General features: G+C 37.8%; 2 protein-coding genes across 4 annotated transcripts in view; both read left to right on the top strand.

Annotated features, from left to right (window-relative positions):
* LOC143733164 (leukocyte cell-derived chemotaxin-2) overlaps positions 1-4180 on the top strand; it is a 34279-nt gene extending 30099 nt beyond the window's left edge. Inside the window, exons 5-6 of the mRNA XM_077224741.1 lie at positions 110-255; positions 3709-4180. Of these exons, the coding sequence (XP_077080856.1) occupies positions 110-255; positions 3709-3875 (313 nt within the window). The 3' untranslated portion in view covers positions 3876-4180. The remainder of the gene's footprint in view (positions 1-109; positions 256-3708) is intronic.
* A 255-nt stretch (positions 4181-4435) lies between these two features.
* Positions 4436-16863, top strand: part of sh3pxd2b (SH3 and PX domains 2B) — a 54954-nt gene continuing 42526 nt past the window's right edge. For 2 of the 3 annotated variants that reach the window (XM_077224795.1, XM_077224794.1), the window contains exons 1-2: positions 4437-5308; positions 14304-14384. In XM_077224795.1, coding sequence (XP_077080910.1) covers positions 5237-5308; positions 14304-14384 — 153 coding nt within the window. In that variant the 5' untranslated portion in view covers positions 4437-5236. Of the gene's footprint in view, positions 5309-14303; positions 14385-16863 lie in introns of all 3 variants that reach the window. The other variant, XM_077224796.1, reaches the window with a different exon arrangement.

Genomic DNA, 16863 nt, shown 5'->3' with positions numbered 1-16863 from the left:
TTAATAGATTAAACATTTTTCTATTTGTTTTAGCATTTTCCAGAACAGTAACTACAACTCTTGCTTCGTTGTTGCTTTTTAAGACACGTGATTTCTCTTGTATCTTCAGTGATGGAGGTATCCACAAGGGAATTGATATTGTGTGCAGTGATTATGGCATCATCAACGCTCCTTTTTCTGGAAACCTCAGTGGTCCTGTTGGGAGAACTGTGAGAGACTCTGTTCAATATGATGGTGTAAAACTCTATAACAAAGGTATATGACATAATGGCTTCCATGAAAAAAAAAAAATCCTTGTCACTACAAAATAAAATAACTATCCATCTGTCTACACTCTTAGCCCGAATTAGTTGACTTTACTAAAAAAATTGCATGGAAACCAGTTCCACTAATCCATTTTAGTTTTTACACAGGGTGAAACTAAACAGGTTAAGTTGTATTAACATAGAATCTTAAGTGGGTGCAGTACACAAATCAAGCTTACATTAGTATACTTTACTGAAAATCATTAGTTATCAAGTCACATTATTATTTTTTTAGTATAGGTTTACTATTACTATTAACCAACTAACAGAATGAGTTAAACATTAAACATGCCAAATTATTTTAAGTGGTGATAAATGTTATATTTATGTAATGTCTTATAATTTGAAGAAATAAACAACAACATTTCAATGTTTTTTTTGACCAAAACACTTCATAAGCAAACCTTTTTGCTTGTTAACAACTTTAAATTGTTTAGAGGAACATGAACACACAGTATTCAACAACATGCTATATCCTATTGAATGATGACAGACACACTTTAAAGCTTCTCACAATTCCTATGAGCAAATTTGAATGTTAACGTTATAGCTAAACTGCGAACCGACAGAAGGACAAAAAAAAACTAACGTCGACCGGCACAATTAACACTACGTTAACTTTTCAGCGTTTAACTAACATCGGCCCGGTTTTTGGGTAATCATTTTTGTCACAAAGATAAGATTTATGCACTTACTGTTTCACGTTGCTTCCAAAAATCCCTGTTTAATGTGCAGCAATAGCCAGGACGAGTAGCCTCTTCAGTTCAAACAGCGGGCTCTGCTCACTGTCACCTGATTCAATAGGCCCCTCCCCTCCCATACAGAAGCGTGACATACGGTGTTATCTCAGCTTAAAGAGACAGTTCACCCAAAAATGAAAATTCTGTCAGTATTTACTCACCCTCATGTTGTTCCAACCCCGTAAGACCTTCGTTCATCTGAGAGCTGGATCACTCCTCCATAGGCTTCTAAGGGATTGACACTTGCCAGTCCCGAAAAGTTATTAAAGACATCGTTAAAATAGTCCAAGTGACTACAGTGGCTCAATCTTAAGTTTATCAAGCGACGAGAATAAAAACAAACATAAATAACGACTTTATTTCAACTCTTCATTTCCTTCTCTGTGGGCCTCGAGTCAGTTAACGTAGTGTGATTGCACAGAGCTACGTCACACGTAGGCTCACTATTGGCCGACGCTGGTCATGTGTGTGATGTGTATGACGTATAACAACAGAAGCTTACGCTATTACCAGGCCCGCATTAACCTGCCGGTAGGCCCTGAGGCTGAGAGGTTTGGTAGGCCCACAATAAAATAAAAAATCTAATGACCACGTTTGTCTATACAACAAAAGCAGACGTTTCTCTCGGGGAGATATAGCCTAACGAAGACAGTATTCCATAAAAAAAAAATCCTCAATCCACCTCCACAGCACAGGCTATACTGGAAAGCAGTAAATAGAGCATTGTCTTACCTTTTAGAAGTGCTTTCGTCTTGTCTTCTTGTCTATTTTGCCTCACTAAACTAACAGTAAAAATACGTTTCCATTAAAAACAACACTTAATCATGAATAACATAAGTGTTTTTATATGTAACTTACATTCAGAAACTGTATTTGAAACGAATTAACAGGGATTAATAAGTAAAGATACAAAAAAAACATAAGAAATAACATTTATTGATTATAACTGATTTTATGTGACATGCACAACACGGACCGATGAGACAGATGCACGCAGCGGCGCGCTGTAGGACGGGTTCGCTTCGCGTTGATGAGCCGCTAACAAAGTACAGTAATCTGTTCATAATGGTCACTCTTTTAAAATGTTAGCAAGTTTAAATGTCGGCATTATCATATGTCTAAAGAATTGAAGTCTTCCAGGTAAAATAAGAGCTAATTGATGCAGTTTATTCTGTCTGCTATTTTGTCTGCTATGCTGTCAGCCAGTCCTCGTCGTCCTCTGCAGCGGCTCCAGGTAACGGTCCCCTGGCTGTTTGCTTGTCCTCGCCACTGTTCATCGGTGCTCCGCTTAATGAGCTTTTTTAACAATTCCTTCTCACTGTTTTCTCTCTGTCGCAATATTTTTCGCTTATGAGCACCACTCTCAAACTTTTTCTTGGCCTGGCGCAAATCTAAAAGGGGTTGGTCTGAAGTAGCTTCATTATTCATAGGTGTGGTTTGGGCGTAACGGGAAACAAACCAATAAGAGCTTTATATCACATTCCCTTTAAGAGCATAACGAGGTGTGCTTGTTCCATGGCGCAATACTATTATAACGGCGCATTTACCAGGCGCGCTTCAGAATCGGTCAGGGCCGTAAAAGAAAGAGAAGTGACATTGGGGATGGGACAAACCCACCCAAATTAGCTTCGGTTAAACATGCATATAATAATTTGGGTAAATGTGTAAGCTTTATGCGTATTTTCCCCATCATCATGGACACAACAATGATTTCCCTCGTGTTGTATCATTTGCAAGAAGTTAAATGCATCTGTGTAGATGAGAGAATCATCTACAGTGTATGCGCGTTGTTCACACTCTGTATTATGGCCAAGCATGCGCGCTTAAAATAGCATCTGAATGTACGCGCAACGCGCCACTGACTTTAGACTAGTTTTTTTCTGGTCAGTGGCGCAATTGTTTTATAGAACAGCAAAATAGCATGAGGGAAAGTTTGCGCCGGAACACGCCTCCTCTTTGCGCTGAACCGCCCCGGGGAGCGCAAGTGTATTTCTTAGTTAACCGACGTGTGTCTGTGGAGGGAAAAGTCCGCTTTGCGCGGGTGCAAGATAGGAATGATACATGCGTCAGTGAACAAAGTCATTTGCGCCGGGTGCAAGATAGGGCCCAAAAAGTATCCTCGTCGCTTGATAAACTTAAGATTGAGCCACTGTAGTCACTTGGACTATTTTAACGATGTCTTTAATAACTTTTCGGGGAACAAGTTTCGATCCCTTAGAAGCCTATGGAGGAGTGATCCAGCTCTCAGATTTAATCACAAATATCTTAACTCGTGTTCTGAAGATGAACGAAGGTCTTACGTGGTTGGAACAACATGAGGGAGAGTAAATACTGACATAATTTTCATTTTTGGGTGAACTATCCCTTTAACATGATCATAGCACTCAATATTTCGTCTGATTAGTGCAAACAACTAATTATATTTAGTAGCTAATTTGATTTTATATCACCACTTAAAATTTTTCATTAACACAAAATCCGGGTTAAGAGTTGGAACATATGTTGTTACATTACATGTATATGGACTAGTTTTTAAACTTTTAAACTAGACATACTTGTTTGTCTTTGACCCATATTTACCTCCCTCTACATCGGCTGCTGTTAGTAGAAATGCTGACCCCCGCCCCATTACTGTCTTTACTTATTCTGTGTCTTTTCCTCAGTGCACTGTGTGAAGATCTTCAACATCCGTCCATATGGTTACTTTGGCTCTGTTGTTCAGGGAAAGGCCATGGGTTACCTGTTACCACAACAGGAGAATTTCTCTGGCATCACCTCACACCTGGAACTCCAGATGTGTGATGGCACTGATCCCTCGCTCTTCATATAAGAAACGTTTCTGGATGATTAAATCAGTGATCCTAAATGCTTTCATTATGAATTTTAGTACATGGCTTTAAAGCTTCATTTAAATAACATGACAAATTGACTGTTTTTACCAGCTATACAATATAAAGTATTTATTTCATGAAAGTACCACAAGATGGCAGCACAAATCTACAGAAAAATAGGGAAACAACAACAGTAATAATAATAATTATTAATCCTCTAACTATTATTATTATCATTATTATTATTATCTTTTTCACATTTACTCCATACCTTCTCACACATATTAATAAATTGATTTACTTTTGAATGTACAAATAAATAATCTCAGACTATGAACTGCAAATAGATATGTGATCAAACGATTTACTAGTAGTTTTACTGTAACCTCAAGCATCAATCTTCAATCTTTTTCTTCTTTATTTTTTTGTCTAATGTTCTACTTGCGTAAAAAAGATATTCTCTCTCTCTCTCTCTCTCTCTCTCTCTCTCTCTCTCTCTCTCTCTCTCTCTCTCTCTCTCTCTCTCTCTCTCTCTCTCAAAAAAAAAATCAGTCCCCAGAATTTACAGTTTGTGTCGCATTGCTAATTTGTTGCACATATAAATACACACGTTGTTATGGTAACTATTTTGCAGGCATCCCACGAAAGAAAAAGCAAGGATGATGCTGCACAATGTTGATGAACAATATGAGGGGGAAACATGTTGTGGCAGGCCTTGTGTTTTGTATTCCTGCTGTTACAATGTTCATGTTCACAGTAAAATATTTGCTACATTTTTGCCGTGAGCTATATACACAGAGGGTAAAAATCACGTTTGTATCAAATTATTGTGCGTTTTCCCTTTAAGTGATCCCACTGAGTTGGTCTCATCTGAGAGCTAAATGACGAATCATACTATGGCGAAGGATTAGTTCATGAATATAAATGTAGTCGTAGTGGCATTCCCAGTAATCATCTAGTCACGTAGCCTATTTAATATTTATAAGGCAACCCTTCACCATATTTGGAATAAATAATTCGGAAGCTGGCGAAACCCACTTACCAATGGCTACCCTTTATCCAATCAGTGATGGTTGTTGGGCGAACGTCGCGGTACGTATTTAATATTAATGAGCCAAGGAATCCCATAGTAGGATGTGTGAATACGGTGGGCTTTAATTAAATTAGAGTCGGTGAGCTGGGATAGGCTGGGAGTTCACTCGGTCCAGACTGCAGGAAATCCGACGTGGACTATAAACCCGCAGAAACGGATAGACAAATAATCGAATGACTGTAAATTCATGCAGAAAACTTCATCGGATTTTCTGCTGTGGCTCTGAACGTTATTGTGTATCTGTTTTTAGTCTGAGAGTGTTGCAACATGCCACGGCGGACTGTACTAGAAGTAACTGTTCAAGACGTGCAAAAGAGAAGAAACCCCAACAAACACTATGTAAGTTGACACCGATTGACATCTCTAAAGACTTTTAACGAACTTTTCCTAATGTTTTTTCTCCTAATGATAGTGTTCAGGGATGTATTTTGAGAATGTTTCGCTGGTTGGTCTGAACAAAGAGGCTGGAGATGTGATCAGGAGGATCAAGTTACACATCAGCACAACACGCTCAAAGAGTTGATCTTTTACATGTATCTCTTTATTTCTGTCATACTGATGCAGAGTATTAAACTCTTCAAGTGTTAGGTAAAGTCTCCTGACAGCTGTGAGTAATAAGGCATCTATACTGCAGTAATAGGGTCAATCCAGATGTTTTCACATCTGCATAAATATAACAAAGACACTTATGAGCCTATTAGCTTAGACTGTATCTGTTTATATAGGTTTATATATACACATACATACTAACATATGTGTGTGTGTGTGTGTGTGTGTGTGTGTGTGTGTGTGTGTGTGTGTGTGTGTGTGTGTGAAACTTGTCCTGTTCACCACACCCTTAAAGTTCTGAACACCCCCTAACCTCCTGCTATTGAATGCTGCCGTAGGTTCGGCTTTTCCAGTCCAACAAAGCCAAAGTTTTGTGTATTTTAATTAATCTTTTGCAGATTAAGTTGCTATTATGCTTTGCTATTTGTGTTTTTACTCTTTTACCTGAAGCAGCTAGCCTATTACCGCTCAGATGATAATAAAAAGTCACTTGACACATCATTTAAAAGCTTTCTTACAATGCATGTAGGCAATCTGAACTCTGTAAGCTCTATAGCTCAAGGTCATCGGTTAGATTTACCATGTTGTTATTTTCCCCCGATTTAGACCCTTTTTGTTTCTGTGCTTTGATACAGTGGTGAATTTCACTTTATTTGTCAAATTGTCATATTTCACTCCAAATATGAAAGAAAGAAAAGAGTAATTTAGCAAAAATGAAACCTCTAACAATATTTCAATTGTTGAGATTTATACATTATGGTTTTATTTGTTGAATTTAATTTATTTTATGCTAAAAACATGAAACGTTGCATTACAATAATAATGAGTAGCTAATTAGAATCCTATATTGTGAATGTTAAGAATAAATAATGTTCTTTTTATGTGATATTTGACTTTTAATGTATATACGTGTAAATATTTAGACAATGTAGAAAAAACTGTTTAATCATTAAAAAAAAATTACAGTAAAATAGACAAAATAGCCCAATTGTTTAAACTGAATTAACTAAATACGTTTTTTAACAATTAACTTGACTATGAATTTATTTATATGATTTGTAGACCCCAAGCTGTCAAACATTTTAAACACATTTAATCCATCTATTCTGATAAATTTGTCTTCATTCAAGTCCAGAGTAAGTCGTAGTGTCACGCACACTGTTGCACCGCTGAAAATAAAATCTACTACACAATAAAATGTGAAAAGAGTGGTGGCAGTGACAGTGCGTTGCGCTGACTATAGATAATCACGTCAAGGACAGTATTAGCTAGTAAAACTGTTGGCATGCCATTTATGAACGTTAGACCTAAAATTCCAACATAATATTAATCCAATTATTACCGCTCTACTCTGTAATGCGTGTTTTAATATGTCGTAAGGAAAACCTATTTCACCATCTATTGTATGAAATGAATCATGTTTGACGTAATTAAATAAGGGATAAAACCTATCACTATACTGGGGATTCAAGACATGGGGAAATCAAAAGAAGAGGCAGGGAAATCCCACTACTTCTCTGGCAAAACACATCCCGCATGTAGCCTATGCATTTGATTTGACTGTCATTTCTATTCATAGTGAATTAGCTACAGTACATTTTAAAGGGTTCAACCAAAAATGCAAATTATCCCATAATTTAATCACCCTCAAGCCATCACCCTCAAGTGTATATGAATTTCTTCTTTCAGCCAAACACAATCAGAGTTATATTAAAAAATATCCTGGCTCTTGCAAGCTTTATAATGGGAGTGAATAGTAACTGAGATTTTGAAGCCCAAAAATGCGCATCCATCCATCATAAAAGTAATCCATACGACTCCAGTGCGACTTGTTTAAGAAAAATATCCATATTTATAACTTTATAAACTATAATCACTTGCTTCACGTAACGTCTGGACTAAGGCTGAGCAATTTTATCGATTCTGCGACATAAATCGATAATTTTTTCCCCAAGAAAGTATAGATTTTTAAGCAGCGAGTATCGATACACAAGTCCCATTCAAATCTCCCGAGTTTACCCCCATTCGCTTTAAAGCTCGGAAGTTATCGGTTCTGCTGTCGGTACTGGAGAAATTAAGAAAATACACGTACTATTTATTATTGCTATAAAGATGTAATCTTGAACATGTTTATCTCGCCAGCCAGTTCTATATATAATAATATTAAACCATTTGTCTGTGATGCAATTTTGCTCTATAGCTAGTCCAGCAGAGAGAGAGCGATCTCTCACGCGGAGCCACAGCGCGCACAACACGACAGCCCTTATGACTGACAGAACTAAACATTCAAACGTGGTTACACTTTAGATCTGGGATATTATTTTATTTTTATTTTAGATTTCGCCTTTTAGAGATTATAAAAAGAAGATATTTGAGATGAAACCATTACAGACTAGACGCAGAGCAACTTCCTCCCCTTCAGCGATGTGCTGTCATTTCTTCCTAAAACCCAAACTTACCGTCAGAATCAGCACGATCGGTGATTGTTTTAAAATGCAGTCTCTAATGTTGCTAAATTGCGGACGCGTTTAATCATTAAAAGAGCTATTATAAGCACAAAAATCTGCGCAGGAGCTGTTCAGAAGGCGACGCGCGCTCCGAAATGGACTGCAACGAGACAAGAAAAGCCCTTAACTTGGCTTCATGTGCGCATCCAGTGCTCGAAGTGGGGCGGTACTCGACCCCCGCCAAATTATTACCCCCCTAACATTGGTAGGTTTAGGATTAGTTGTGGGGGAGGGGTTTAGGATTAGTTGTGGGGGAGGGGTTAGGATTAGGGGTGGGGTTAGGATTAGGCAATCAGGTACTAACTTCAACGAGGGGGGTAATAATTTGGCAGGGGGTCGAAATTCGGCACAACACCGGTACTTCTCGCATGTAGGCGGTACTCGACCACTGACAGAAAAAGCGCCAGTGTCACGCCCGTTGATGTACTTCGTTTGCAGTGCGTATTTTTTCCGCACCCATGTTAACAGGTTCGAGCTTTCACACAGCACGCGCATGCGGTCCGTCAATGCACTCCTGGTGCTGTGCGTATACAGCAGTGCAGAGATCGTTCCGAGTCTATTTTTTGCTGTGCTGCACGCGGTGAATTAAAGTGACAGCTCATGGTTCGTGGTCAAAACACAGATTGACATGAAAATATAATAACCTCACCATAAATGCATTTAATTAAATAAAATGTAATAATCTAAATGTATTTTTGGACTTGCAGACTTGGAGGAGTTCCGTTTTCGCACGCACGTGCACACACGCACGACTTGTTTTAATAGGCTACATTTATGTTGTTAATAAATAACAACAAGTTTTGTTATAAGTTTTGTTTTTCACTGTAGAAATCTCAAATGTCATGATTTGCCAATGCAAGAGAGTACCGGCACCTTTCTTTTCCCACTGCAAGCACTGTGCGCATCTAAACTATCAAATATACATACATATATAGAAAATGACCAGCTCTGAGATTCACTGAAACACAGTCTATTCACTTAAACACAGTTTATGTCTTTAATGGACGTAAATAGTTAAAATAGATAAATAGATAAAATGATGGTGCATCAGTCACCTATTAGATCTGCACTCGTCTTAAAGGGGCAGCAGTCTAATAAACCTCCTGACGATTGAGCCATTAATGCGAATCAGACAACAAAAGGCACTCACAGCTCTTGAATGAATAACTTAAACTTGTCCAGTCAGAGACATATATTGTGTAATTGATGTTTTTAGTTTTCAGTTCAATTAATTCAATCCAAGTAAATGGAACACTCACAAGATGTCACCAAAATCACTCTGTCCCCTTTAAATCTTTCAGAAAATGATGAAAGTGTATCGAATTATATCGAATCATATCGTTGGCTGAATATCATGATATATATCGTATCGTGAGCTGAATATCGTGTATCGTATCGTGAGATTAGTGTATCGCTACAGCCCTAGTCTGGACGCGAATCTAGTTTCAGCAGAAGAGTGACCTCTGACCCGACGCATGATATTGGATGTAGGAGTAGCGTAAGCTTCTCTCGCGGTTCAAACTATTTCTCTGCCACATTTTCTTTAAAAATTCTAATTCGTGACCAGTGTTTTATTTTGCTCTATCCTCTGCGCTTCCGCGTTCATCAATACGTCACGCGTGGGGTCAGAGGTCACTCTTCCGCTGGAACTAGACTCCCGTATGGCCGGAAGCCAGTGATTATAGTCCATAAAGTTATAATTATGGATATTTTTCTTACACAAACGCATCACTTTGCTTCAGAACTTCTTTGTTAAAACTTGGAGTCATATGGATTACTTTTATGATGGATGGACACACTTTTTAGGGCTTCAAAATCAAAGGTACCATTCACTCCCATTATAAAGTTTGGAAGAGCCAGGATATTTTTTAATATAAATCATATACACCTAGGCTTGAGGCTTGAGAATGAATACATTATGGAATCATTTTCATTTTTGCCTGAACTAACCCTTTAAGTCTACATTTTGCCAGTAAATGTGCTCCCTGGGAATAAAACCCATGAGCTTGATTTGTTTTGAGCATGTTGTACCAGCCCAGCCCCAGGAACACAAGTTGGTATGTCATTATGTCAAGAAATGTTAGACATAAGGACGTTTATTAGTCTTAGATTTACATTTTACTTGTACTCATTTAGCAGATGATTTCATCAAAAGTGGCTTACAAATGAGGAGAACAATAAAAGAAATTAAACTAACCAAAGGGCAAAAATATATAAGTGAAGTCCCAGTTAGTCTAGCACAGTTCACAAAGCAAGTTTTTTTCTTTAATAAATAGAATATAAAGTGTTAGTATTAATGTGTCACTTTTAATTTCAGTTCTGTATATGTGTTACTGCAATTTCCTGTTCGTATGAGTCACTAATTTTAAAAATAATGGAGCAGCAGGTTTTACGTCATTCAGAACAAAACACCACATGAACGCAACAGCTGCCCATGTGCAAGTCGAGTTGTGTACAATCTGATGGCATCCTCAGTAGCGTTTCTCTGAACAGCATGATCTAGGAAGCCGGAATTTTAATGTGATCCAGGTTTCAGTGTTGTGAAGAGCCATTATAGACATAAGTTAGCCTGAGAAAATCCTCAGCTAGGCTCCCCGGCTGAATGCAACGTAAGAAAGCAAGTCGATTACTATAAACATCACTAATAGCCTGCGGCAGACGCTCTATAAAACACTGTATCGAGTTACTGATACTGATCAATAAAGGACCCATGATTTGAGATGTGTGGGAAATCAACATTATTATAAATAATAAAGTATTTCTATATTGCTCAAAGAAGCAGGTCATTGGTGAAGTTCTCTCTGGAGGCTGGAGATGTGATCAGGAGGATCAAGTTACACATCAGCACAGCACGCTCAAAGAGTTGCTATTTTACTCTTTAATTCTTTTTTACGTATGAGTAGGGTATTAAACACTTAGGCCTGGTTTCACAGACAGGGTTTAGATCAAGCCCGGATTAGGCCTTAGATCAATTATGACATAGCGTTATAACGGATCACTCATAAATGATCCTTGAGCCGTACGGACCAGGCCCTACAGTTCGGTACGCATGTGAGTTGCCAAGTTGAACCATTATAGAGTGAAAGTATTTTATGTCTGAAGTGTCTGAAGTGAACGTAAACGGGTGAGAAAGAAATGGGATGTGATGTATTATTGCATTAGCTCTTAAAGAGACAGCAGCCTAATAAACCTGCCGCCGTCTGTGTCACTTCAGGAGAACTCGGGTCAATTTTAACATTGAGCTGATTTTTTTGTAAATTTGGAGTGCTGTCAGTACAGAGAACAACGACAAAAATCGGTGTTGCCTACACCGTGTTATCCTCTTTTTAAAATCTGCACCCTGTTAACTTAAAGGTGGGGTGTGTGATTTGGAAAACGACCGGCAGATTTTGAAAATATACAATTCAAATGGTCCTAGCTTCTTTCCTCCAACGCTGGCTCTGACTCCACCCATTCGAAGAACAAGGATGCGCAATCATGCACGAGCGAAAACTCAGATGCGCGAGAGATTGAAATGACGAATCTACTACTTATCATGGAACCGGCTTTACTGACGAGATGCGTATGCGTCACGGGCTTTGAGTATGCGCACGAAGGAGGTCACGCGCGCTTGTGGGACAACCGTTTGATTTGACGAACTTACTGTCCAATGATTCCAGGTGGTATTGGAAATGTTTGGCTGGAGTTTTTCGAGTCCTGCCCGTTCCACAGATTAGAGCCCGAAGCCATTTGTTTTGAGAATAATGGCTGGCTGATGAAGTTATTGGCTGGCTAGCCGGCTCAGCCAAAACCTAAATGGCTGCTGCAGCCGCCAAACTTTTCATAGCTGCAAATGGCTGAAGCTGCCACTTCATGTCTACAGATGTCTATGTTATACTGATTTACTAGATCTCAATATTTCCAAGCAATGCATGGCTTACACTATATTTCTACAAAATGCAATACAATGTAATAAAGAAAACACCAGATTTTACTTTCCCACGTATGTACATATTTATTTTGTAGTCTGATCGCGGAGAAGTAACGTTATGTTGATTAAGAACGCAAACTTTTGTTGAATTTATGAGAAATCTACAGACGCAAACAGACGAAGTGTAGTAAAATAAATACCTAAATGTGTATTTCGGACTTTTTTTCACCACAAGTCTGTAAGAAGACATGGAAGACAAATATCCAAAAATCTCAAAATTGACCAGTAAAAAAAAACGATGTTTTTGGCTGCCGTGTCTCGCCTTAATATAAACACACACTGTTATCAGTATTATTTTGGACAAAGTTTTGCACATTTAACTTCAATGTACACTGAAGCATGCGTCGTTAATTAGCAATGTGGAAACGGTGGTTTGTTACTGCAGTAATATCACGTTCAGTGCTATAAATCTCTCCGTTCCAGAATATTTGGTTCATAACATCATATCTTTGATTCAGGTGTTTGTGCAACCGTGCCCTGAAGATTTAACAAAAGTCTGGCTAGGCCTAAGTTAAAAAAAAAAGTAAGTAGGAATTAGCAAAGTATGTGAGAAGTGAGATCAAAATTACCTTGCTTGCTTCTTTCCGCCATTTCACCTCAGTGCGAGAAAAAAATGCATCGCTTCTTCTGTACGGAAAACGAGCAATTTTAATTGGTCGTCAATTCACTGTGAGTCTGTGTATCGTAGCAACGAGCACAAGACTGTGCTGTTATGAATCCAGTGGGAAAATAGATCTCGTGTATTGTTTATATATTCGTGTCGTGTGTGTATGTCTCTATGTGATAGAATTATTATTTGATGCAAATAATTCTAGCCAGCTCAGCCAAACTTTATCAGATGGCGGCTCAATTTGGCTTACGAAATTATTGGCTGGCGGCGGCTGAAATTCTAAATGGCGCAAATGGCGGCGCCTGGCGGCGGCTTCGGGGTCTACCACAGATGATTAAATTGCTTAATTTTCATTTCAGTGCTTCTAACTCAGTGGCTGTAAGTGGGTTAGGAATAGGATTTCAAGTTATTTTGAAAAAATGGACAAAAAAAAATCACATACCCTACCTTTAAATGGGGCAAGTTTTAAACCTGCTTTTAGCCTCTTAACATCCTTGATGTGTCGTTACAAGTGCACAGCCATGTGAGTGATTTTATTCAGTATGAACACGGTGAATCTGACTGCAGAAGATGTGAAAGATATGAATAAAAGTGATGTTAATTCAGCCAGCTCACATACATGTATTTACTTCCTGTTTTCGGTCGAAGTCCACAGTAGTCGATTGTCGAGTGCGCGCGCGCGATCATTGGTAAATTAGTTAATGCTAATGCTCCTTTAATGGTAATCAAACAACAGCAACTATCAATATAGAACACCTTAGTAAGCTCATAAAAAACATCCTGCAACCATCCATTACACATAAACTGCATCCAAAAATGACATTTTTACACCATTGCTGTTGTTTGTAATACAGTAGTCACACTGTATGTTTAACTGAAGAAGTCTCTCACTTTCATATTATAATGTATTGCTGCCCACGAACACCCACTCTCAGCAAGCTGTTATTTAATGATGAGCTTCTAGGTGGGGATCGGGGGTTGCATTAAAGTTCAACTAAAAATTTTAATTCAGTCATGATGTTGTTTTGAAACCAAATGACTTTCTTCTGTGCAGCACAAAAGAAGAGATAATAAAGAATAGCAATGGTTGCTGTTTTCTATGCAATTGTTGTTTTCTATGCAGTGTTGATGAAGGGACTGCGGCTCAAAAAGTTTCAAAAGGATTATAAAAATACCATGAAAGTATAATTAAAATTAAAGTGTCTTCTGTCTTTTGGAGCCAAACTATCTTTGTATGAGGAATAAATCAAAATTCAGTCATTATTCAATGATAAGGTTTTCCTCCAGTTGGCTGTTAACCACTGTAACCAAATCAAATCAATGAGTGAATTAGTCTGATTCATGAACGAATCGTTTAGATATGAGTCACATCAAAGACAAATTCAGTGTGTGATGGCTTAGTTTTAGTCAAAGCTGTCATATGGCTTCAGATTGAATGTAGTGCACAGGTCATTAGAGACACTTTTAGGATGTAGGTATGATGCTTCTGCATCTTTTTAAAGCTTTTAAGCTCCAGTCCCCCTTCGTCATAGTTGCATGAAAAAGAGCGCAATGTACTGGTTACTTGTACTGGTTTGGGACTATGAGGGTGAAAACAATATAAGAAAAGAGAATTTTCATTGTTTTGGTAAACTACACCTTTAACTGATAAACTGTAAATGTGGGTTAACTCTCATTTTCTTTTCTTTTTTACTGTAGGTCTACATTATCAAAGTGGCTTGGTCTGATGGCAGCACTGAGAACATTTTCAGGCGCTACAGTAAATTTTTCGACCTTCAGGTGAGTTGTGTACTAGTACTAGTACCAGTACTAGTTAGGCCTACAGTATACTAATGTGATCATAAAAATGTGAATGAAAATCCAAATATTAGCATCCTTTTGGCTAACATTAAGCATAATGGAAAACTTAACCAGTGTGGCTATTCTTTGTCAAGGGAACCTTGATGAAGTGATGCCAAACCTTAAGTTTGATGTCATGTGCAGAACTAAAAGCTTAGTAGTTGGAGAGATCGACATGGATTTTACTGATGGCCACAGAATTGCTGAAGTTTATGTGGCCGGAATTCAGTGGTGCGACAGGAAAAGCCATCATATTCATTCTCTGTTTGAGAGAAGTGTGTAGCTTTAGGCTAATTTGAGTATGCTCATGCGACAAGACCGGTGAACTGGATTTTAGGCCTGTTGGTGGAAGTCTGCATTTTCCAATATGGCGGTGTCAGCATTTAAATCGGTTACCTTTTGTTTGTTTGTTTTTCGCTTCAAGAAAACTGCAGCTGATTGTTTGCATGTTGGTCACACGGTTCTTGGTCAGATTGGCCACATTTTGATCCTGACAGGCTATGTACCAGTGTTCCACACATCATCAAAATTAAAGTTAACTTGAAGAAATTGTGACTGAAATATATTACTTTTGTACAGTACAATGTACTTCTCAAATTAATAATAGTAATATTAATAATACCATTATTACTTAAATAATAACTTTTTTCACACAATTTTTCTTTCATATTTTAATTTTAAAGGGGCATTCGGCAACACTAGCTATTTCTTCGCTAATTTTCACTTTTGTTGTGGCATGTTTTCTCAGCGAGCTCCCCCTACATCTGTGAGGCGTATATTTCACAACAATGTCGTAAAAAACACACTTGCGGCCCCTCCTCCCCCTTTCTACCGCTGCTCATGTGCATTTGTTATTATCGGAGCCGGCCAACTTTATCGTGTGGAGCTATGTCTACCGAGGTGGGTAATACATCATACACATTGAGGGCGGCGTGTGTGTTTATGTCGAATTGCCGTAAAGCAGTTTGTGTTTCTCGCTCGTTCTCGCTTCTCACGAGACTTCCTATTTCCAACTTACCGGGACGTTAATCCTCATGTTGCAAGGTTGGTTTTCCGCCTGGGAACGCTGGGGGGAGCGGGGAAAGTCACCATTCTCACCAGAACAGGTTATTAAACCATCCAAATGATTTCTAAACGGTTTTATTAAGTTGAAATAGTTGCCGAATGCCGCTTTAACAGGAAACTTCAGTTGTGCTGCACTTTGCCAAAAAAAATAAAAAAAAATATTAATGTTAATGTTTAATGCCTACGTTTGATTAGCACTGTTTTTGATAATACATTTGTATTAAATCATAAATCCAGAAAAAATAAAACTGACAACACAGAATGTCTGGAAAAAAAAGAGTTTCATTGGACCTTAAAATAATTGGCACACTGAATGTTTTGATTTATAAGGAAATTCATGAGTTGTGCAATGACATCTCGTCCAGACTCACATTGTCCTCTTAGTCATCTTATTTTTTTTCTTTAAGACTGGTCATAAAATTAAAAAAATAAAGTCTATTACATAAAAACATAATTTATCTATTTTGAATAATAAAAAAGAGATTCCTTACTCCTTTGCTAACTGCAAGTTTTTAAGACAGTTTTAAACGGGTGGTTGATAATGATTTCACTTTTTTAACTTTAGCTAGTGTGTAATGTTGCTGTTTGAGCATAAACAACATCTGCAAAGTTACGAAGCTCAAAGTTCAAAGCAAAGGAAGATATTTGCTTTTAAAGAAATCGTTTTTAAGGACTACAACAAACAGCTGGTAGGGACTACATGACATTCCTCCCAGGTTAGTGACATCACCAAACCTAAAATTTACATAAACACGATATATAGATTATTATGACAGAATATGCTAATCATTGACTAGAAGATAACTACACATAATAAGATGCATACATTCATCAACTAAACATTCAGAAATGTGCTGTTGCATTTTACATGTTGTCACTTCGTCTTGAGTCTCTCCATTATTGTCTGACTCAATTTTGAACATAAACATTGAAATTTTCAGTGCATGTCTGTGTGAGGTAAAAGGACACAAGCTATTGTAGCTCTGCCCCCTGTGCCGGGAGCAGCAGCTCATTTGCATTTAAAGTGACAGACACAAAAACTGTGCGTTTTTGCGGGTGACAATTTTAACATGATATATTAAAATATATGTGTGGTATTTTGAGCTAAAACTACACATACACACTCTGGGGACATCAAAGACTTATTTTACATCTTGTGAAAAGGGCATTATACCACCCCTTTAACAAAGAGGCTAAGTTTAAGGTCCAAAGACTGCACGTGTACATTAATAATATATTATATTAATACTAAAATTTTAAAAAGAAAAAAAAAATTGTTTTTCGAAATGACATTGAATTAACATTGGATCTTTATTAGGAGGCTTTTCTGGGCAAATATCTATTTATAAATTGT

The sequence above is a fragment of the Siphateles boraxobius genome, unplaced genomic scaffold (genome assembly GCF_051911475.1).
Source record: "Siphateles boraxobius isolate OS27281-9 unplaced genomic scaffold, OSU_SipBor_1 92, whole genome shotgun sequence".
NCBI lineage: Eukaryota > Metazoa > Chordata > Actinopteri > Cypriniformes > Leuciscidae > Siphateles > Siphateles boraxobius.
Note: the sequence above shows the minus strand (reverse complement) of the source record. Positions and strands in the feature narration are given on the sequence as shown.